We start from the raw sequence: 25541 nt of genomic DNA, 5'->3' as shown, positions 1-25541 counted from the left end.
CACAAGCACCACCGAGTCTAGATCAGTTTTGATGATGGCTTGTCTTCTGTTGGTTTTCTAGATTTTGCCTTCCGGCCCTTTAAGAAGAGGTTAGTGTATTGTTAATCGCCCGAGGCATCCCTACCAAGGAATGTCAACAGGGCTCCACAGGCAATTTTTGTTTGGCCAGAGTGTTCTTCTAAGGTGTTGGCTTCAAATCCCACTTTCCAAAACTTTGTCATATCTTCCTGCGGTGAGAGGGAGATAAGATTTAAGCATATGGGGTAATGAGATGGGTGGATTATTAATTGAATGAAGAAGATTATGAAAGGATTGAAATCAACAATTGAATTTATAGGGGCCAGTTTATAACAATTATTTGTTAACACTGGATTTGAAGGCAATCATGTTGTAGTCTTCAGAGAAGTAATCCCATAGTAATGTGTAGATAGAAAGCCCTTGAATGAAATTCTGTTCATGGAAATTTCATAGGCACATGGAAAAAGAAAGGAAAACTTCTTTTCTGTTCTGATAGTAAAAGTTTTGTTGTGAATAGATTGGAGCTCAGTTGAGTACTTTTCATGAAAATAAGGATAGAGTAGAAAAAAAACGAGCAACATCTCTTCTGTGAGAAAGGAGCTGTAGAGAATAGAAGCGAATACTTTGTATTTTGTCAAGACAACAAAGAGTACTTAGAATGGCACCTCTCCATCTTAGGTCAATTTTTATGACTTGTCTTCTGTCGGTCGTCTAGTCCATCTTAGGATGTACTCAACTCTTATATAAGTGAAGGATTGCATTTGGAGTCAAGTATATTTTGGAACTGCAAAATAATCCATCTCTCCAGTAACATCAGCAACAGATTAGATATAAGCTTTCCATTTTAGGTCTAGAGTGAAAGTCAATTCCCCATTTACGCAGGCAATACCAGGTAACCCTGCTATGTTGAAGAGAAAATGACTTACTTGTTGGAAGCAGAAGGGCATGGCCAAGACACTGACCCCAATAATACTATTCCCCAAGTTGACAACATGGGGCCAGTTTACAGATGATACCATCCTCATTTGTGTAGAGCAACCTTGAACCTGCAAATAAAGAAAAACAAAATGTGCCAAATAATCCCAAGTAAAAAGAGAAATCAAGCATATCTGATAGAATTACAGCAATTTTTGTTTCACAATTTTGGAGATGAGAATTGATAATTTAGATTAATAGGCATCTCCTGTCTTTGCGATAATCAGCTTTCATTCTTGTTAGCTTCTTACAATCAAATGGCTTCATGCCTCATCTGGATCAATTTCCCTTAAAAAAATATTTTGATTATTGCTCTATTGTTTCTCATCTTGCGATTTTATTCTCACAATATTTCAGTTAATGTAAACTTCAATCTTTTTCAGAGGCATCTTGTCAAACACGAGAATCGGTATATTTTGAACAGAACTCTATTTAATTCCTGGAGATAGATTGTGCTCATTCCATCAGCCATGACCAAGTAGAAGTCTTTAGTAATTCTTAAGTAGAATTGAACGTTCAATCTCTAAAAGATTATCACTTAAAATTGATTATTACTTAACATTTTATCCATTGTGCCATGGATCCATGTTGGATACTACAGAGATTCTAGAGTTTGACAAAACACACTTGAAACGCCGGAGATTACATCAGCTGAAACATTGTGAAAATAACATCTAAGAACAATAATCCAAATACAATTTATTTCATAAAAAAGAAAAATGTCAAAGCTTTTTTTTTTTTGTAATGTGGTATCATTCATCAAACTATCAAAACCAAAGCACATGAAAACACTATTTCGACCATTCTTAACACGGAATGCTAATTAAGATGTTACTGTGGAGGAAGGATACTTTCTATTATAGTGCTGAATTTAACATGATTATTTTCAATCAGAGGAAAAAATTGCTGTAAAAGAAATTCATCCATTATTTTTATTGCAAAAAAGCAACATCAAAAACTGAATTTTTATTTTCGTCCTATCGGTGTGGCTCTTTTTTTTAAAGGAAGGGAGATCAGTTGGATATCCCTTCCCTTAAAAAAAAAAAAAAAAAATGACCTTGTATCTATTTTCTTTTTTTATTATTAAATTCAGAAAACAATTAAAAAAAAAACAAAATCATTCATTTAATATGTACTTATCATCGCAAAGAAATATAAAACTAATGAAGTTTTCTTTGCTTGAGTTTTGATTTTACTCCGCTTCCTCCCATCCTTTCACAAATCTTCTAATTTCTCATTACAAAAAACTGTATTAAGAAAATCACATCAGAATAATGACACACTTTGGCACTATTTTTTTAATGTGGTTTATTTTTGGGCGACTAAAATAATTACGTGTTAATATCAATGGAGCTTTGTGCCTCTGATTATTTTTTATAGAAATCGTTTGAGACAAGGCATGAACCCACTTGATGTAAGGAGGTAACAAGAATGAAAGATGATTAAAAGATTAGTCCATTGTCAAATTACAGCATCAGCTGTGACTGCAAGCCTATCCTGAATCAACAGCTTATTGCAGACAACACAGATGTAGGTGGCTTCTAGTTCTGAGAGCTCTGTTGCAGCCCTCTGCTGTTTGTTCCTCACTCATCTTGAAGCACTCTTTTACAGCTGTTCTCCACCGGCTGTGGTTCTCAGTCACAAACTCCCAGCCTGTTGGATCAATGCTACCTGCCTTCATGTCTGACAATCAATTTAATAGTAAATAAACATTTATACTATGTTCACTCTGAAAATGGAAATGTTTGAGGTTAGAAAACAACTGTTTTATCAATATTTTATCAAGCCAAGTATTGATCACATCTATTTTGTAATTGTTTTAGAAATAAGTAACCGATACTTTTTTTTTTTTTGTTTCTTTCACATATCAATCTTCCGTCTCTGTTACTGCTGACATGATAACCATTCCATTTGTTGCATGACAGCAAGAGACATGTACATTGAAGAAAGTTAACATAACACACAACTAAATGTACAAAAATATAGATTGAAATCATGTATTCAAGATTATTGTACAGGGTGGAACGATAAAATTGTCACTCTAGAAAAGACAACATTATTCCATTTTTATTTGATGAAAATCAGTTTTCTTTTTTGTTGCAGACTATCTACTAGTTGGCCAGTTGTGCACGCATCCGAAGAGCGATAGGAGCCTTCTATCATGTAAGAAAGAGACACAAATGTTCAACGATGGAGATGCGCCACTGTAAAACTCATGCTCTCTACCAACCCAAGTTAAGACAACAGGACCATTGCTAGCACATTCAAAATGCAAATCCGGACAGTCCAATGCTTGAGGGCACAGCTCAACGAAGTTTCCGGCTACGATTATGGTCTTTGGTATGGTTTGAAGTGAGGGCCACATCATGTCACCTCACATCTTCGAAGTCGACTTGAAAGTCAACACCAAAGTGTACCTGGATGTGCTGAAGAGTGTGGTAATCAGCTGGCTGCTGGCAGACTGAGTGTGGCAGCAGAACTTGGTGCTGGCCTACAAATCCAAAGAGACCATGACTTGGCTTCAGAAGCAGTGCTACGACTTTGTACCCTTCTATCACTGGCTCCCCTCCTTCTTTGACCTGAACCTGCTGGACTACTTCGTTTGGTCATACGTTGAGAACATCACCAACATGACCTCCTACAACACCAAAGCCAGCCTGATCGCCACCATCCACCGAGTATTCACTGAGCTCCTGCCGACACTTGTGGAAAAGGATTACTCTCAGTTCCAAACCCATATTGAGGCTGAAGGCAGCTACATTAAATATGTCATATAATCAAATTACCTGAATTGATTTTTTGAATAAAAGTTTTAAATAAAGCTGTCGTATTGTTTTCTTAACGATTACAATTTTTTTTTGTTGTTGCACCCTGCATTACAAATCATCACGAAAGTCTAGAACAGATAAAAAAAAAAAAAACATACGCCGACTAGTGATTAAACGTAAAGTAAAGACTACACTCGATAAAGTTAAAACAGTATGTGCTTTATGTTTGGTGGCAAAATTCATAATTAATATATAAAGTAAAGCCAGTCTCTTTGTTTCTTTGTCATAGATTCGTAAGTTAATTTAGTGGATCATTGCTGCATGTTATTAAGAACAATAAAATATAATTAGAGTCAATTCCTTTCAGAAAATACTTTGACTGGGTTAGAATTATATATATATACACACACACACACACAAACATCATCTTAAAAAAATTGGACAGTCAATTTCTTTTTCAATTTTTGTTATGGTTAGTTTTTTCTTACATAGTATTTGATTCTGAATCGTCAGTTCTTTTGGTGGATTGTTGCAACGTTTTTAAGAACAATAAAATGCAAGTTAATTTAATTCTTTTCAGAAAATATTTTGACTGCGTCAGAATTATTTTCAAACATCTGCCATCTTAAAAAAGTGATGGAACTGCATTTGCTTTACTTAATAATTTAATTCTGTAAAAAGCTATCACAATGCAAATTATTTATTTTTTACAATCGTTAATGGCATAGACTGGGTAGAATTTGGATTATTTAAGGGGACAGCTCAACAAGAACATAAAGGCTACCATATTGTAATTGGTTGGGAAGCAAACCAATAAAACAGTGTTCCACACGCGGGCAATTCTAGGAAAGTGTTTTTTTTTTTTAGAACTAGACAGAGAGAAAGTGGGGAAAATTGTTGATAGTAGTTATAACTAGTTGAGTGGGTTTTTTTTGTGAAAGTTTGACAAAGGGGGGGGCATAGATTGGAGTTCAGACGAATTTATGAATTAATAATTCATTAGTAATTTGCAGTAACAGCCAATGATCGAAACCATTATTTAACTATTGACACATTGTTATAGATGAGTTATAGACAACTTCAAAGACAACATTGCACTCCTTTTTTTTCTATTAAGCAGGTGCTTAACCTTGTTTTCTAGCTAGAACAACAAGATGCTGTTCCACCATATTTCTCTTTGCCTAGTCAACATGGGGATTCTTGTTTCAATGTTATGTGAATATTTTACTGCTCAGCTCCCCCATCTAGGTTGCTCCCATACCCATAAATCTATAACAGTACTCCTTTACGCTTCAATGACAGTATGCCTTATTTGGGAAAACAAAAAAGTAAAAAAACACAAAAACATGTACATATTTGTTTAACAACAGATGGTTTTTATCGTTAGGTGTAATTAACCAAAAATGTAATCTTGCTGATAAAATTGAAATAGGTTCACAGTATGGATATACGAGAAGAATGCATTCACTTTTTAGCATGGTGACAGGGGGGAAAAATATACTAAAATGTATATAATCGCCAAGTTACTTAAACAATGTTGCTAGAAAAAGTTATTGGATCTTTTTAAAAAAATTTAATTCTTATTCACTCAAAACAAGGCATATTGCTATTTGGACATAAGGAGCTACTTTTGGAACCATGTCTACAGGAGCACTATGTAGGGAGTTGCGCAGCGAGATATCTGTTCACATTACATTTAAATTTCTTTAAGTTAGTACAGTCAGGAAAGCGGGAGACAAGAAAGGAGCTTTAAAGACTAGCAGGTCAATCATTTATTCTCCTGCTCACTCCTGTATAGATCCAGATACATCCCAAGATGGATTATTGCTATTATATCTGAGGAGATGTTGCTCCAAGTACTCTTTCTGGTCTAGACAGTGTACAAAATTGAATACACTCTAGTGGGAGGGTTCTCTTCTCGTCCCTTCAGCCTCTTTCACACAAAAGATGTTGCTTGCATCTTTCTACTGTATTGTAATGTTTGTGGTAGTTATTCAATGGAGCTTTACTTCTGTAAGACATTCACAATAAAAACGCGCCTTGCTACAACCACAGCAAAGGACTTTCCTTTCTCTTTTTATCAACAAAATATTCATGAACAAAGTTTCTTTCCTATAACATACCATCTGTAGAACAAGATTCTCCAAATTTTCTTCCAGTCTAACTACAGCACGATCTCTTCAAGTCTAATGTAAACAAATATTTGTTAATCAATTCCTCTTAAGAAATCTTCTGCTACTCACTCCACCCATTGTTTCTGGTCCTCTTGCAGAGGCAATTCTTGTCCAATTGATGATCTCTCTAATCTTTATCCTCAAGTGGCCACCAGGACTTCATAAGTGGTGACCCATTAGTAGAAACAAAAAACATCCATCAATATATCTATCCAAATACAAAATATATTGAAATAATTTTTAGTGTGTAGCAGGGGGGGGGGACTATTATTTCAATAGTGCTCAATACAGGAGTAGAACTTTATACTCTTTAATAAAATTGTGTGACCACTTCTTGTTTGCGTGCATGTTCCTTGCCTCTATGTGACCTATATTTTTTTATCAGTCAAATATTTATTGAAATTGGAAATGTAAAAATGATAAAATGAAAACAAAATTTTTTAAATTCTACTTAAAAATGATTTCAATATGAATCGAATTCACCATTCTGATCGTTTGTTAATAGTTGCAAAAAAATAAATAAAAATCAAATAAACTGTGACCCGTCAAAATTGAAAGGAATATGAGAGCATTTAAACTATCAAATAAAAAAATCATTTCTGATTTTAAATTCTTAGAAAATGTTCATGTATTAATGAATCAAAGTTTTTGTTAGTACTTTAAATCCAATCATTTTATACAGGGTGTCTAAAAAGCCACTGAAGGGTTTTGAACTTAAGTAGATTCTTTATTGTAATTCTTCCTGTAATTCTAACACAATCTGAACTAAGACATTGGGAAATTAAAAAAAAAAAATGCAAAATTCAAACAATCTGTATTTATGAAAAATAATGTCTTAAATGTTACCCATTTTCAGCTTTGCATATTTGTGACAGATTGCAGAATCTCTGGATTGTGATTTAACTCACTTATTTCTTTCCTGATGTTTTCCTTCAATTCTTGCAGGGTTTGGGGTTTGTTAAGAAACTCTTTCTTTAAGATATGCCCATAAAAAGAAAGAAAGAAAAAAAAAAAAAAACGGGGCTAGTCAAGTCTGTTTTGGAAATAGCACAAATATGCGAAGCTGAAAATGGGCAACATTTAAAAGATATTATTTTTCATAAATAAAGATTGTTTAAATTTTGTATTCGTTTTCAAAAGAATTTCCCAATGTCTTAGTCAGATTGTGTTAAAATTATGGAAAGATATCATACAAAAATAAAGAATCTATTAAGTTCAAAACCCTTCAATAATTTTTTGAACACCCTATATATCAAAATAGGAGCAATATTTATATCCTAACAATAATTAGTTATAGTTTTATAACAATTTGGTTCAATTATTTTATGTCGTCTATAACTCACTTCTGTCACTAAATAGTTGAAGGCAATAAAGAAAAGAATAAAACCAGTGGAATATTATGAACAAAAAAACCAGTGGTCCATTATGAACAAAAAGGAATATCATCACAATTAGTAATACTATTTAACCACAGTTGAAGAGGAAACGAGAGAAAGACATATGGTGAGCAGAAAAGTTAATTTTTAATTTCTTATATTCAACTGGCATTGTCGAATCACTTTTTTTTCAGATTCAAACAATTTAATCAGTTGATGACCTCTCAGAAAGACTTGTAAACATGTGCAAGGCGGTTGCATATTTAGTGGGTTGCGTGGTAGCAAGGTATACAAAGACAGGCTTGCTGCAAAGGAGAGATATTTAACCAAGGGAAGAAAAACCATGCAAAAAATTAAAAATATATCGGGTCTGGAGTTTTGACGACCAAGCATTTCTCCACTTGAAAAAGTAACGGTTCTACAGATACCAGGTTCCCTGCTAGGGTTATGATCTACTTGAAGTTTTTCAAAACATAATGTCCATATAGATATTGGACCTTCTAGGTTTTTTTTATGATAAATGGATTGGCAGCAGATCAGCCTTTTTAAGTTGATAGCAGGTTGGTGTACCACAAAGACCTCTAATATCTATATTTATGTATAAAAAGAACTGTGTGTGAGTTTGTTCTCTATGGACTCTGAAACAGCTCGGCAGATTTTTTAAAAACTTCACACAAATGTACCTTATATGTCTAGGAATGTTCTTAGGTTTTGTATCAGAATGTGTTCGATAAGTATTGAAAATCGACAATAAGGAACATCACCGCACAAGCAAAAGGGTCCAGTATATAAAATCAACAGTATGATCTTTGATAAGACAGAGGCACACTTAAAATGAATGTTTCTGGTTATAGCATAACTGAACCATGATACTTGACTTTTGCATTTTAAACTAATTCAAGTAATTATATAAAAATAATTTTATAAAATCAACAGTAGGTTCTCTACAGTGCAATGTAGACTACAATGTATCGTGGATTAAGTCACTCCGAGGAATATGTGCATCATAGTTAGTCCCCAACTAGATCAGACAATAAATGGATTCGATTGAAAAATTGGTCATTTCACAGATTTCAATGATAATACAATATTCGAAGTGTGGATCATTTGTTGATCCTCATTCAATCTGGGGCAATGTTGGGTCTCCCTGCTAGTATATCTCTCTCTCTATATATATATATATATATATATATACATTCCAAAATTATACTAAAGATTGTTAGAAACCCACTCAATATATATTACTGTCACATATTGTGGGTAGGTTTCTAACAGTATTTTGTATAATTTTTTATTTTTAAGTCTTTATCCACACAAGGTGTCAATTCATGACCATTTTTCTTGTTCTCACCTAATGCTCGACACTATGTTTTTCAAACCGAATAAACGTTTAAAAATGAATAAAACCACATAAAACTTTTCCACATAGGTATAAGAATAACTTATGTTGCCTTTGATAACGTTATACATTTGTTTTTTGACTACTTTTTTGTACCTCTGTGGATTGTAAAACAAACCCCAATGTGAAAATTGTCTTCTAGATCAATAACACATAAAACTACATATTTTCTTATTTCCAACAAACTATGAATGACTATAATGCAGTAGCTAATTGCATTATGGTTGTGGTGTCTACCTTACAGCTAATAAATTTTTCCACTTACTATAAAGACCGAGAGAATATATCTCTTGACATTATGCACATATCATGCACCAGTTATGCACAGGTCATGCAAATTTGGCAGTTGGACCAACATAATTACTCTCTTTATTCATTATATTTGCTTTTCTTTTCAATATACTTTGTTTCCACTAAAGCTGAGTGCTTTCTTCCAGACCTTTACCAGTGCACAATCAAAAAAAAAAAAAAAAAAAAAAATGATCTGAAAGAAAGAGAGATGACCTAGCCACAGATAAGTTATTTTGGAAATCATTTTTTTTAAGCCATCTAATGCATGCCAGCATATAAAATGGACGTTAAACTGAATATGACGATCATCATTGTTTATATTACTTGTATTGATCGGAGTATTGTTCTCATCTTGGTTGTTTTTGCACAACGTTTTGGTCGGATTAGCCTTCGACCGCCCTCAGGCATGTTGGTTGTTGTTTGGAAAAGAAAAGAGAAAAGTTACTGGCTCTGTAGATATTTTCGTATTCTTTGAGTTAATCTATTTTATGGTTATTGTTCGTATTTTTGGAAAATAATTGGTTGACAAGGGGGAGGCAACTCTAATAAAGTTTGACAGAATTATCCCCCTTCCATCACCAAAATTTTAAACAATAATCATAAAATAGAGACTAACTCAAAGAATACAGAAATGTTTATGGAGCCAATGTCTTTTCTCTTCCAAACAACAACCACCATGCCTGAGGATGGTCGAAGGCTAATCCGACTGAAACGTTGCACAAATAACACACAAGATGAGAATAGTCCAATCAATACAAGTAATATAAAGCATCAGCCCTCATCTGAAAAATTCAGAACTTTAATATCATTGGTTTTGTTTTGCAAAGATCTTTGTCCACATTTTCAGATACTGCATGTGTTTTTCGGGATAGGTCTCTATTCATTTTCTTAATTGAGTGATTTTTAAAACAGCTGTCCCAGTGACCTTATGATACTATCAGCATTGCTCCCTGCCCCCAAGTGTTAGGAAGCAAAAAGAAAAAAAAAAAAAAAAGAGGAAAGAAGTATAACAAAAGACAAGAAAAATGAGTTTATCAGGTGAACAAAAGCATAAGAAATGAGTTTATAAGCAGAGGAAGTTGTTCACCAGGATAGACAAAAGAAATTGAATGGAATTGTTAGTCGAGGTGTAATGAACAAAAAGACTCAAGATATTTTTAGAGTTAGTCTTAGGAGTGACTGGGTTTTACAATGGTTAGGAGCAGTTTGTGATAGTCGATGACAGTTACATTTAAGGACAGTGACGAAAGTTGTGAGTTAGACATTGTTGAATGCAAGCTGTGGTTCAGAGCAAATGGGGAAATGAATTGATAAACTGACTAGTGAACATAGCCTTGGCAGAAGACGTAGATGTGGACCTTAGTGTTTAGAGGGTCGATGGTGTCACCCATGAATGCAATTAATATTTGCAGAAACTATTGGAGTGTTTTCTTTTGTTTCATGAGCCAGTTCAATCCCTCGGCAATCACCAATGCTTAAGAGAATGGCCAGAATGGAAAGAGAAGATAAAAGAAAAGGAATCCACAGTAAACACAGTAAAGTTGGAGTCAGCGATGTCAAACGATCAGGGTAGCAGGTAGGTTTGACAGAGGACTAAAAAACACTCTTTTAGAACCTAGGCTTGTTTTGCTAAATTTATGCTATGTGAGCACTATGAAGTAATATTAACAATATGAAAGTTTGTTAATATAAATGAAAAACAGAGATAAATGTTTACTTAAAAATATTCCATTGTGTTCAAATAGTAACCCATTTTCTTTTTAAAAGAGGTGGAGGGGGGAGTCAAAACTTATCTGTTCAGAAAGTAACAAGATTGATTTTGGGCATATAGAATCAAATGCATATATAATAATCCAACATTATATGGCTGAACGTGAACTCCATCAACATCAATTGGTTTAATTTGAAAAAGAAATAGGAAGGAAAAAAAAAAAAAAGCAAAAACATCAGTCTCATTACTTTTTGTACAACCCAGTTGGGTAGGCAATTAAGGATCAAGAGAAGAGGAAAGAAAAAAAGAAGAAGAAGCAATATCAATATCAAGAGAAGAGGAAAGAAAAAAAATGGTTAAAATAAAGTTTTTTTTCTTCTCAAATTATTTTGAAAAGTGGGTGGGTAAAGGGTTAAAGAAGAGGGTATGATAATTCTTTAACAGAACTTGTACATACCTCCAAAACATCTACCGTATCCAGCTGAAATATATTTTAAATATTAAATAGAAATTCAATGCATAAGTAAATCAGTTATAATTTTATATTTCAAAACAGTCAAATATATTTATAGCTTCATGTTATGGAAACTATAATTTACACCGCATATAATGCATACACGGTTTGCAGCATTATAATTTGTTCAATTTAGTGATTTTATTTGCAAAACAAGATTGAGTAAACATACACATTTAAAAGATACTGACAGTAAAATTTAAAAAATATATAAAAAAGTTTAATTAATTGATACTCACATTTTTTGCAATTGTTTTAAGTTTCCTGCTTTAAACATTGTAGCCTTTATCAACCTTGTTTGCAAATCAAACTCAGTAAATTGCACCAGTTATGATTCGAAGAATAAAGAAAAACATCTTCTCATTTTGATTTATTCATATTCATGATGCTTATATATATATATATATATATATATATATATATATATACACACACACACATTCTATCTCTTTTCCTCCTCTATCTCATACTAATTATTAAAAATCTTATCAACACGTCTGCAGCCTGAAACATTAACTGAATTTTAATTTAAGTTTTCAATTTTATTAATGAAACTAGCAACTAGTGAAACCTGTGTTTCAGTAAAAATTAAGAAATCAAAGGAAAAAAATCTCTAAATCATTCCTTTTTATATATTTTTAGCTTTTAAATAAAATTTAATGAATTCAGAGTAATTATCCTTGCCAACATCTGCCATATTGGTTAAATTTTAAGGTATGTTAAGAAATTTTGGTGCTAATTTAGAATTAGCAAAACCTGTTAACCAGCGTTGCCCGGTGGAAGCGTGCCCCTCTCCTCTTGTAGAAAAATTAAAGCATGATTGTTGTTGTTGCCCAACACCCAACTTCCTCATGTTAAGAACGGCTTTTGGAATAGATAGTGGGTAACTGTCTAAATATTTGCAACAATTTAACCTTGATAATCACTGTCAGGATATCCACAAAGATATTTTGGGATGGCAGTGTTGGTCGGATTTAATTAGATTTGTTTAAAACTACTTTTATCTGCCAAATATAAATGAAATTTTCTGAATCAGCATAGAAAAACCTATAAACCTATAGTCATTTTAAAGGAAAGTGTGTTGGTGGATCTAAGGTAAAGATTTATCTTTAAAAAAAAAAATTAGTCTATAATCAAACATCCCCCTTCCCCTGTAAAAACAATAAAGTATGGCTGTTGTTGCCCAACCCCCAACCTCCTCATGTTAAGAACGGTTTTCGGAACGGACACCACCCAACCTCCTGTCACCTGCAACATTCCCATATTAAGAAAGGCTGTTGGAATAGACACTCCATCCTGTGAGTTGGGAATGGGGTGGGGTTGTCAAAATATTTGCGCCATATTTAACCTCGATAATCGCTGTCAGGATCCCGAGGCGCAAATACTAAGCAACAAAAGGAAAAAAAGTCATCATGTTAAAGGGAAGTGTGTTTCTAATTTGTCTATAATAAAACACATGCATACAATATTAGATCATCAACTAAATTCTAATCTGCTAATGCAGGAAACGCAAAGTAAACAATGGTAACCGTAAATAAAAATGTTATATTTCAGAGTTGTTTTTTTTGGGGGGGGGGATATATGTGCGGTTATTGTGTGCATAGGTGTCGAAAAAATGTAAATAAAGAAAAACGTATGAAGGAAATGGCCCGTTATAAAACAGAGAAACCAAAAAAAAAAAAAAAAAAAAAAAAAAGGATATCCGTAAATTGTATGTACTTTGTTTCACGGATTGTTTTTTTTTTTCGTAGGGGTGGTAGGTTGCATGTAAATGTGAGGGTATAAGTACGTAACTTTATGATTATGAGTGTTTAATAATTTTGCATTTAATATTCATAAAACTATTGTTTGTGTAGAGAGAGTGGCCATGTTTGTAATGGTGACATGTTCATTTTTGTAAGAAGGTGTTTATTTTGGAATAATAAATTATGTTTTCAGCCAATGAGAATAGCTGGAATGTTAGTAGGGAGAAATTATTATTTTTTTTTGAATTGGAAGTGGAAAGGTAACTGTACGCCTAGGAGTTTACAATCTAGTTAAGAAGGGTGTCAGGGCAATATAGTTATGTGTATATATCTTCCTTCCATTCTAAAGTTACATAAGATGGTGGATAATAGTTTAGACATAATAAATTTGTATGTGACATCCATTATTGCAAACCTACAGTAATTTGGTTCAGAGGGGAATTTCTGCAATCAAAATATTATACATGGAGAATGCACTCAGTTAAAAAAGAAAAACAAAAACTGAAGAATCTTTATGATATATATATATTCGTCACGGAACGAAGATGTCATATTCGAAAAATCATAAATTGATCAAGTTTTTTTTTCTTTTTGAGAAAATCACATTTTATGAGAACGGCCATATTGTTTTAAATGTTCCCAAAATTCAAAGGCAACAATTCAACTACAGAAATTTTGTTTATATTCAAAATAATTAAAGTTTTTTTAAATTGCTAAAGATCATGAAGATCGCTAAAGATTGTAAAATTTTATTTTCTTAATAAAAAAAAAGTATTGACCAATTTTTGAATTTTGGTATATGACATTTTCGTTCCGTGACGAGTATGTATATTATAAAGATTTTTCTGCGTTTTTGATTTTTTAATCAAGTGTAATTCTAAATATTCACCAAATTTCATATCTATCAAAAATGGTAAGTTTATTTTTTATTGCTTATCTAGTCCTAAAAACCACAAGGACAAAGGTTAATGGGTTTGCCAGGTGAATGATGTGATAACACTAAGAATTGGTAATGTGGGTTGAAACTGGGCAAAAATTTGAGGTATTTCTACAGTTAAGGACTCATATTTCTGTAAATGTTGGTTTGAGCTGATATAAACCACTGGAATATGCCGAGCACTGATCAGCCAATGAAAATTTAAGTAAATACATTTTAATAAAGTGGAAGGGGAAAAAAAATTAGTTTTAATCATGCACAAACTTGAGCAGTTTAAAAAAATGGAAGACGTTAACAAATTTTCAAAGTTAGATAAGTGGACCTCTTAGTATATTAGCACCCTTTTTTTTTCCCCTCCAAATCAAGAATGGACATTGTCAATATTATTAAAATAATATACTAGTGGTCACATGACATGACACTGACAAAAAAATCTGCAGAGAGAATGTTGTATAAGATTAGAACACAGTGATTGACTGGAGAAACTTTGAGAGACATTTGCTAAGGTATCTCCAGCAGATATGATGCCTAAGGACACATGGAAATTCACAAGTCTCTGTTTAACAGAAGAAAACAATGTTGGAAGGCTCCTTAAACAGCTCTGGATCTTTGGAGGTTATGTCTCCACCGAGTAAGAGGGTTCCTTGGTGACTGTACCAAACTGTAACTCAAAACTCTCCTTCCTATAATAAAGATATATATTCTGCTGCCGGTCGTATGTTGGAAAGTCTACAGAAAATTTGGAGGAGAAAGGTTCCACCAGCTTCCAAAAATATTCCTAAAGAAATATCCTGTCCTCTAATAATTTCCTTCCCCACAAAAAACACAAGACATTTTACATTCTCCATCCAAAAAAAAAAAAATATAAATAAATATAAAAATAAAAACATTCAAAACTCACTCCCTTCCTCTCCAAAATGTTTCAATTCATTTAAAATAAAATATTTATTCAGGAAACGTATTGTAGGTTATTATCATATTTTAATTTATTGTATTTCCAATTGTTTTTCACTGGAATTAGTATCCGATAAATATATTTTTATTTCATTGAAATTAGTATCCGATAAATATTTTTTTCCCATCGTATTTTGTATCTGATAAATGTTATTTTTTTCCTTGCATTTTTACATTAGATCAACGCTTGGCATATTCCTATGATTTACATCAGCTGCTGAGCAAACCCAAGCCAACACTGCGGAAATTGTGTATTGTGTTCCAGAGACTGGTAATTCTTGAAAAGAAACTTTGTTCAGGGAAGTTCCGTTTAGTTATGAAAACAGAAATATTAAGTGAAAATACATAGCGTACCGGCAGTTGTCTAGTAATTAGCATTTTAGTTTTAACAAATTGCAATAAATGCATGTTTATATATAGCAGTCTGTGCAGCTTTGATAAAAATGCAGGGAAAAATAGACTTATTATACAAATATATAAAAGATTATTAAAATGTTAAAAGGTATTATTTGTAACCAAAGTAAAAAAAAAAAAAAAAAAAAAAAAAAAGAAATAAATAAACAGGGTTTCAAAAAGTATTTCTTCACTAAATATTTGAACCCAGTGATTCTGGTTGCAGTAAGAGCAGTTGCGACTGAAAGTGTTATCGTCTCCTCCAACTATGACAATAGAAAGTAAAATGGAAACTACAGAGCAGTCAAAAAGAGTTAAAAATTAATTGGAAATATTTGTTTTTTATAACATGTAGAAATTTAAAACCAAAATGAATAACAAAAGGTTTGATTATTCATATTTGGATTCTTTGGACTACATTTCTCATCTTGAGTGTTATTTACAATGTTTCGGCTGATGTAACCTCTGACCTTCAGGTAAGGACTCATGAAATAATGGATAAAGTACCTGGTGAAATTCAGTTGTAAGTTACATTCTTCTGGAGGTTGAACGTTAAATTCTCAGCAGGAGACACTCAAAAATACAATTGCAAATTACTTAGAACTTCTACTTAGTCATGGCTGATGGAATGAGAACATGCTACTCTCATGGATAAAATAAAGGATTCTGTTTGAAATTCTGTGAAGAATTCACCAAGTTCGAAAAGATACACATAAAAAAAAAAAAAAAAAAAAAAAAAATCAAATTACATCAGCCAAAATGTTATGAAAATAACACTGGAGATGAGAATATTAATCCAGATAATACAAAACGTTCTTTTCAATGTTGTTATGTACACACACACACACAAAAATTAAAAAAAGGGATCAAATTGATCTGAGGCACCCCTGTATGAGCAAACAACCAAAAGGAGACATTTTATCATCACACCATTTTTTTTTCTTTTACTTCAGGTTGTATATGCATATTTGTAACTTTGCCTTATTTATCTCCCTCTCATGACGAGATGTGACACAAGGGTTGGAAAGTGGGATCGAAGAGTTGTAACCCTCGCATGCAAAAAAAAAAAAAAAGGCTGGAAATCCTTGTTGACAAGTTTTATTTACTTTTGGGTTGGATATTAAAATATAAATATTTAAATACTAGCAGTTCAGACCGGCTTTGTTTGGGCGCTATGTACTGTACATAACTTTATGTGCATATATATATATATATATATATATATATATATATATATATGAAAAATGTTGGACTCATGTCAAGGTAACCTATATCTAAAATTTCAAGTGTTTAGACCAAAAATTGGCGGAGGAGTTTGGTAGAGTCTGCAAAGGTCAACTTTGTAAACTTTGACCTCTTGGCAACCAAGTTTTCACCCCAAAACTGATTAAAAAGCTTGCTGCATGTCTGAATACCTTTTATGTAAAATTTCAAATGTTTAGACCCAAAATCAGGCTGAGAGATTTAACATCTGAGAAGTTCCAGTCAATCAATTAGACTGGACTAAAATTGTTTTCAGAATTTTCTCAGAGAAATGAAAGTGAAGGGTTAGCAGCTAAAAAGATATCTACTGACTGAAAATCTTGCTTTGAATAGAGTCTTGCAAATGTTAGATCTCCCTGCCTGTTATAGGGACGGCCTTGGTTTGAGTCAATGCATATGACTTGCAAGTTTTATTGCCTTGCATCCACCCTCCAGTCTCGCCATTTTAAGCAATTTTCCTATTCTGGGCGAGAAAGGAAAAAAGAAAAAAGTTGGCTACCTCAATGGAAAACAAATTACGTAAAGATTTTTGCCTACTTTTCATTATAAGACATTTAGTGTAGAAATAAAAATTATAAAAGCATCAGATTCTTTTTATCATTTACTCATCTATTTTTCGTGGATATTGACTTTTTGTTTTGGCAAGGATTTTGTATTAATTGCAATGGACAGAGAGGGAAGGAAAAAAAACCCATTGATATTAAATAAAAGACGTGATTTTAGGTAATAAAGTGAAAAATAGATTAAATTATCTTCTTGGGTTTCCATTACAGTCAGTTCAATAAGAAGAAAAGGAAAAAAGTGATACCCATATTCAAAACTTACGTTAAAATAAATACATTGTGATTAATATATAAGAAATGTTAAAGAGAAAAAGATATTTATGCTAAATCTATACATATGTATATGTACCGGTTGTATCGATTAGTTTCCTAGATGTAAATCCAATGAAACTCATGTGATTATTAAAAAGTGCTCAATGCAGGACAGAGCTGGTATATAGTCTGTTGATTATACAAACATTATTGGTTACATATGTGTATACATGTTTCAGTGGAGTCCCAGTTCAGGGACAACATTTCATCAGACCAAAAAAGAATTGATATATAACTCAATATCAAATCTTTTTTGGTCTGGTGAAGTGTTGTCCTGTAGTTGAGACTCCGCTGAAACATGTATGCACATATGTAACCAATAATGTTTGTATAATAAACAGACTAATATATACAGGGTGTCCACAAAGTCTGGCTACATTATGTAGCCAGACTTTGTGGAAGCATCCTGTAGATTTATGTAGCCAGACTTTGTGGGCACCCTGTATGTGTATGTATATATATATATATATATATATATATATATATATATATATATATATATATAGAGAGAGAGAGAGAGAGAGAGAGAGAGAGGGAGGGAGAAAGAAAGAGAGGCAAAGTTGTCTGCATGCCATTGAATTTCAGTTAAAACAGTTGATCAATCAGTCAAACTAACTGCACATTTGAAATGAACATTATTGATATTATGTTTCTGAAGTTTTGAGATGAGGATTGAAAATTTGTATTATTCAGACTACTGTTTTCATCTTGAGCGTAATTCTTACGTTTCAGTCAATGCAATCTCCAACCTTCTTGTATTCTTAATGTCGGCCACACTGAAAATTGAACCTACAACTTCAAAAGTGTCACTTAGAACCGAATTTTATTCAGTACTTTATCTACTATGCCAATTCTACATGAATTTTACCTTAAACCAATTCTTTTTTTATTTTAGAGGTGTAGTCTTACTAGTTATTACTATGACTACCTGATACTACGTAATATATGTGTGCGTGCATTTGTTCTTAAATGGTGACCTTAACTATTATTTATAATTGATGGTTCCCATATTATTAGATTCTATACTAAGTCTAAGTTTTAGGTAAGTGTGAGCAATGCTAAATTACATAAGAATTCTACTCAATCATGGCTGACGAAGCAAGAGCATGCTATCCCCATGGATTAAATAGAGTTTCGTACAGATTCCAAAGTTCAACTCAATACATCTGAAAGAGATGGGAGATTACATCAGCTGAAATATTGTGAGAATGACAACTATTTACTTTAATTGCAGATTTGACAACTATCAGTTATTTTGAGTTCAGCTTGGTTTGCCAATTCATCATGAAGAGGCTGACACCCGAGCAGCATTTGCAAATGAGATGTTCAATTTACTGAGAGAAACATTTGATCAACGAATAATTTCACAAAATTATCTTACCAACTGGTCACCTCGTTTGTGTGATTTAACGCTGTTTGATTATTTTATTTGGGGAGATGTTAAGTTTCATGTCTATACTGATAAACCAGATGCAAAAGACAATTTGGATGACAATATTCGACATGTTATTACAGAAATACAGCTTAATTTAATGTGCAGAGTTTGTGCAAATTGTACCTCTAGATTACGCCATATGTGGTTGCCACATGCCCGAAATTGTATTTAATTTATAAAATTAAAAATGTCAAAAATTAATCCTCGGAATAAAACACATATTTGTATAATAAACATATTTTTCTGTGATTTATTTTAATTTAAAGTTTGCCGCCTTTATATATATATATATATATATAAAAAAAAAAACTTTACAAGTTCTTATCGATGTCAGAAGTTCTCAAACCTTTTTCAAAATTATTATTCAAAATTAAATGTTTGTCAAAATAACATTAGAAACAAATGTATGAACATTTTTAATGCTCTCTTTCCAGTTTAACATTTTCTTTTATTAGCTAACTGGACAACACAAATACAATAATCTAAATTTTATCCTTTACTTTAAAAAAAAAAAAAAAAAAAAAAAAAATAGAAATGCATGTAAAATATTTAATAAATGTTCTTACTTTAATGATAATTTTTAAAATTTTAACAAACAGCAAGGTAAAACTGATTTTTAATTTCGTATCTCTATGTCAAACTGGTAAACACAATTTAAGGTTAAAAAAGATGAAATATTTTCATTTGATCAGTGAACGTGCAGATAAGTGCTCGTCTTCAGTTTCCATATTTTATGCCATCTTCCAAGGTTTGAATCTCACGCTAGACAATTGCTATTTTATTTTTTGCTATAGCATTCCACTTATTTCTAGCCGATATATATAAACTTGAATAGTTCAATTTAATCAATGTTCTTAACTTGAGAAACCCAACATAGACAGGTACTTTAGCTCATAATTAACAAATATAACAATATGGAATCAGTAGTTCTAATGTTAGACTCTTAAAATTTTAAAAGGCCTGACAGACTCTAGCCAGAGAAATTGCCTACTAGTTAAAATTTATATCTATTAACCGAGTTAATCAACATTTGTTTTCCTGTTCTTTTTTTTAATATATATTTAATCACACAAAACACATGCTTGTAAAATATTCTTTAGTTTGGGGATTGAATTATATGTGAAAAAAAAAATCTATTTTAATGATTCTAATTAATTGTAATCTGCAATGAATTCACCAAGAGAGCCATCTCATCAAGTTTCTATCACTTATTGTATGTTTCTTTTTTGGCAACCTGCTCTTATTTTATGCACTGCCTATCATTCTTGTTTCCTTTCTTTCCTACTTGCTAACAGTCACAAGTAAAACCCTCCACCTATTTTTTATACTGAAGACGGATAGGTAGATGAAAGCGCCAACTACTGCTACTCTCTCTCTCTCTGTCAGCTTCTCTCTCACTTTTCCTCTTCCTTTACTCTTCTTATCCATCCTCTCTTTCTATATTGACAAAGTGAGACAGCGAGAAGGAAAGAAAACGAGACTAGTTTCGATAATTTATTGCATAAGAATATGTTGTGTTTTGTGTTGGAATCTTAAATGATATGAGGGCAGCAAACATCCCAAAAAAAAATACAGTGATCAAAATTCGCAAAATATTGATTCTGGGGGAAATAATCGAGAAATTCAAAAACTAAAAATAACAACCCACTGCACCCAAATATTCAAATTTATACGAAACCAGTTTGTTCTGAAAATGTGAAATATTTTACAGATTATTTTTTTTTATGCTACAGCAATACCCAAAATCTATAATAATAAAAAATAAATTTAAAAAAAAAAATGAATAAAAGCTATAAATATTTTCAGTGAAAATGTAGATCAAATTTTAATGAGGAACAAATTTTAATAGATCAGAATTTATAAATTGAAAGTAATAAATGTAATATCTTGCTTTTTTTTTTATGCAAAATTCAATTTGGTGATCATTAATAAGCAGAAGTAATATTTTTCAAGGTCAACTTTTTAATCGCCTATTAACTGTCTAAATCTGATCTTTCTCTAACATCAACTCCAAACCTGACTGTTCTACCAGGGCTCTACATTGCGAGTGAAACAGTCACATTTGAAAGTGATTTTTCAAAGTGACGACTAGAAATAATGAAATGCTTATCTTTTGGCGATTGTATTTATTTCACTAACAATCTTCCAGGGCTCACTACTGAGTGAAAAATATCTTTCAACTTTGTTCGTTTTATAAAAAAAAAAAAAGTTAAATTATTTGAACAATAAAATTTTAATAGAACAATATACTCTTTTTGTTTCTCAACGAAGGCCGTTTAAAAAATATCTGAAGAAATCAGAATGTTTATACTTTCAAGTATCAACATAAAATTTGTTGAATATTTAGAATTCCACTTATTAAAAAAAACACACACACAGGAAAATTTTTATCATGTACATACTCGTCGCAGAACGAAAATGTCATATTCTAAAAGTCATGTGGGTTTGGCTAGTAACCTTTCTACTTGGCTAGTAAACGTAAATATTCAGTTGTCAAAGGTCAACAAAAGATAAATTTGTCCGTAGAGCCCTGTCTACTAACACAAACACTCTCATCCATTCTTTTCATGTGACTAAACTAACAAAGTCTCGTGTTCTGCACACATCTCTCTATGATATTCAGATTTTTAAGTCCATCAGATCTAACCCTATCTTTAATACTCACTATTGTATTAAATGATTTCTACAACTTGTCTCTCCACCTCTAGTACAATGGACTGTTCCTGAGAAGGATTATAAAAACTAAGCATAATTAATCTTTCATTTATGTATTTTGAACTAATGTCGAATAAAATTTTTCTAAAGTTTAATCAAGCTTCAGTCTTTCATTAAAATTTATTCAACATTAATTATAGAACGATACCTCAAACCAGACTTTCTGGAACTCGATACGTCAGACCATGACTCAAATGGCAACATCGAGAGAACATGTCCAACCAGAACTGTAGCTAACTTCTACATTGACAGGCTCACAGAAATTAACCTCTTATTACACCATGTTTCCACTCTCATCTATAAGTGTTTGTCTGGGTTTCAAGATTACGATACTGCTATAAATACTCTAGATGGTATATTTAGTAAAAATAAAAACTATTTTTGCAAGATACTTACTTGCTACCTAGCATCAAAAAATGAAGAAAGTTTAGAGCCATTTCTTTAAAACCTAAAAATACTAGGCCACGACTACAATTTTACTGCTTTGACAGTAAGCCAAGCGAGAGATATTTTGATAGAAAATGCTTTCATCAGTGGAGTATGATCTGATCAAATCAGACAAAGGATGCTTGAGAACAAAAACATGGATCTAACTACTGCCTATGAACTAGCTCTTACATTGGACATAGACCAGAAACAATCAGATTTTTATTTACAACCTTATTTTTTTAGGAGCTATTATTCCTGCCCTCTCATTCTCAAAAATCTTCTATCTCAAATTCCTGAAATTGTGGCCTCCCTCTTCAGGATAAAAAAATTCTTCGAATGTTAAAGAACCTATTACTATCACTTCATCTGAAATTAAATGTTACTTCTTTGGCCTTCATAAACACGCTCATTCATTTTGCCTAGCTCAAAACAGTAAATGGCATGTGTTAACTTTACCTAGTTGTGTCCCTTGAACACTCTCCACAACAGAGAGTTAACTTTCCTACTGGAAACGGTGTAAAAAGAACTTTTGAAATATATAGTGTGAGCATGCACTGCATGGGCAGTAAGTGCCAAAAATACACTTCAAAGTGTCCATGGATATAGTCCCAACCAACTCGTTTTTGGCAGAAATCCCAGCCTACCTGGCTTTCTTAATGACAAACTCCCTGCACTAGAAGGTGTCTCTACCAATGAAATTGTTGCAAATAACCTTAACGCTATTCATGCTGCCAGGAAACACTTCATAATGAGTGAATCTTCAGAAAAGCTTAGATGAGCACTTTGCCACCAAGTTAGAACATCCAATCCTATAAAAATGGAGATGCTGTTCTCTACAAAAGGAACTTGTGTGATAGGTTGCTTGGGCCTGGGACAATCATAGGGTAGAAGAACAAACAGGTGCTTGTCAAGCATATGGCGGCACCTATGTTAGAGTACATCCGTCTCGTTTAGCTTTCTATTCCGAAACATACCAGAATCACAATGAGGGTAACAACGAGGAATTGAGCACCCCACAAGAGTTTGAAGGATCCCCAAGAGTGTCAAACTTCGAAGAGAATATTTTAGAAGATTTAGAAATAACAGACCACACTGAACAACGCCCTACTGTGGAGACTGAAGACATAACCAATAAATGTGACACCACCACCAGGAAAGTCAAACTTCCTAAACCTGGACAAATCATCAAATGCAAGCTTGCCAATGACACAGAATCAGACTGGAAGAAGTTAAATGTCATAAGTAGAGCAGGCAAAGTCACTGGTAAAAATAAACATTTAATGAATGTAGTTATGGAACAGGGTGAACCTTTTTGGTTGGACTTTGAACATGGAGTTTCCGATTGGTAAACCGATGAGACTGAAGAAAATGAAGAGCACCATGATTCCTGCATTGAGGAAGAAGTAATGATCACCTCTGCCAATGATAGCCTGGAACTAGAGGAAGCTAAACAAAAGGAACTTGAGAACTGGGTTAAAAATAATGTTCAAGTACCGGATCAAGGCCAACCAAAAATCTCCACCAGATGGATTTACACAAGCAAAAATTCCAATAACCAACAAACATTCAAGGCCAGACTTGCTGCCCGAGGTTTTCAGGATAAAGATGCTGAGAATCTAAGAAATGATTCTCCTACATGCTCCAAAGAAGGTTTACGCATAGCATTAGCTATAATGGCATCCAAGCATTGGGTATGTAAATCCATGGATATCAAAACAGCATTTCTGCAAAGCAAGAAGTTGGACCGACTGGTTTATCTGAATCCTCCCAAAGAAGCTAATGTACACTAAGGCTATATTTGGAAACTCTCCAAATGTGTATATAGCTTGACCGATGTCTCTCGGTCCTGATATCTCACACTCAGGGAGGAATTGATAAAGTCAGGAGCTATAGCTTCAAAATATGATCAGGCTATATTTACATGGCATTTCGAAAACAAATTGCAAGGTATAATTGCTACCCATGTGGATGATTTTTGCTTAGCAGGGTCAGAGAGTTTTCATAGAAAAGTTATTGGCAAAATCCGTCAAGTATTTGCAGTTAAATCAGAAGAAATTGCAGATTTTCAGTCCATAGGATTAGACATCAAACAGAATGAGTAAAGAAATTGAAAAATATCCCAGTGGAAACTGGCAGGAATATTAATGACAAAATATCCACAGCAGAAATTTCTGAAATCAGGCAAGTTATCGGCCAACTTAACTGGCTAGCTACCCAGACCAGATCTGTTCTCAGCTACGATGTCAGTGCATTAAGTTCCATCCTCAAACAAAGCAATGTGGAATGTATAAAACATGCCAATAGAGTAGTAAAAAAAGCCAAGAAAGAAAAATCCCAGGTAGATATTCCTGACTTAGGAGATCTCAATCATCTCAAGATTGTTGCCTACAATGATGCCTCATTCACCAACCTGACAGACGGAGGATCTCAAGGTGGTTACATAATCTTTTTAGTTGGTTGGTTGGTTGTTTTTGTTTTACAGCATATCAATCCTTTTCGAGTTATTTAATGCCGAATCCAAAGATTTTGAAAAAAAATTTTTTAATAGAATATATTTGTTGTTTTCAAGTCGGTTTCTATTTAACCCATAGTTGGAACCCTAACAGGTACTACTACTCCGGGTCAGAGTGGACCTGGGAGCAATGGTAATTAAAGGGTGGCTCCAGACTCCCCAAAGCCCGCAAGCTAGAGCCTCACCACTAGATATAGTTTAAGGTCATATCCAGGACCCCCATTGAGGGACTTTTACCCTCTGCAGGGGGAACAATCGGTGTATTCTAATGCCCCACTGACAGGGCCGTTTTTAGTTGGCAATAATCACAAATATACACCAATAACCTGGCAGTCCACTAGAAGAGTGGTCAAAAGCACACTAGTTGCTGAAACCCTAGCCATGGTTGACATGTCGGAGGTCTGTCTATTTTATAGGAAACTACTATTAGAAATACTGCAATTAAAGGATGAACCCGAAAATATAAAAATAATCTGCAAAACAGACAATTCCTGTCTCTTTGACTCCGTGCATTCATTCACCCAAATACTAGATAAAAGGCTTCATATTGAGATGGCTATTTTGAGAGAAATGCTGGAAAGAAAAGAAATAGCAGAGTTCTCTTGGATACCTACCAATAGACAGGTAGCTGACTGCTTAACCAAGAAGGGAGTCCCTTCATTTAAGATACTTGAGTTCGTATCTGAACCCAAAGAAACTGATATTTAAAAATAATTTTTTTTTTCTTTCTTTTTCAGTAGTCATTTAAAAGATAAGAAAAAGGGAGAAATATTGTTAGCTTTACCTAGTTGTGTCCCTTGAACACTCTCCACAACAGAGAGTTATCTTCCCTACTGGAGACAGTGTAAAATGAACTTTCGAAATATATAGCACGAGCGGTACGCACGTGTTAAATAAATGCTCTTCGACCTTACTCTAGTTGTCCGTGTTTATTTGCTTTTACATCATGGATGTAGTGAATAGAAACATTTTCAAGATGTGTTAGTCGGCTTCTTCCCAGAAAACAAGTTTAGCTGCCACCCTTTCTCCATTTACTGTATCAACTGCCTCTCCTAAA

The 25541-nt window shown here is 33.0% G+C and overlaps 1 protein-coding gene across 4 annotated transcripts in view; it reads right to left on the bottom strand.

Moving 5' to 3' along the window:
* The window catches only part of LOC145252720 (uncharacterized), a 141473-nt gene that overhangs the window by 67770 nt on the left and 48162 nt on the right, over positions 1-25541 (bottom strand). For 2 of the 4 annotated variants that reach the window (XM_080112560.1, XM_080112558.1), the window contains 2 exons: positions 11170-11193; positions 945-1064 (listed from right to left, as the gene is read on the bottom strand). In XM_080112560.1, coding sequence (XP_079968686.1) covers positions 945-1043 — 99 coding nt within the window. In that variant the 5' untranslated portion in view covers positions 1044-1064; positions 11170-11193. The remainder of the gene's footprint in view (positions 1-944; positions 1065-11169; positions 11194-25541) is intronic. The other 2 variants (XM_080112562.1, XM_080112559.1) reach the window with 1 other exon arrangement.

This window comes from Euprymna scolopes, chromosome 29, assembly GCF_053919585.1.
Source record: "Euprymna scolopes isolate OS-2025 chromosome 29, ASM5391958v1, whole genome shotgun sequence".
Lineage (NCBI taxonomy): Eukaryota > Metazoa > Mollusca > Cephalopoda > Sepiida > Sepiolidae > Euprymna > Euprymna scolopes.
This window is presented reverse-complemented; position numbering and strand designations above follow the sequence as displayed.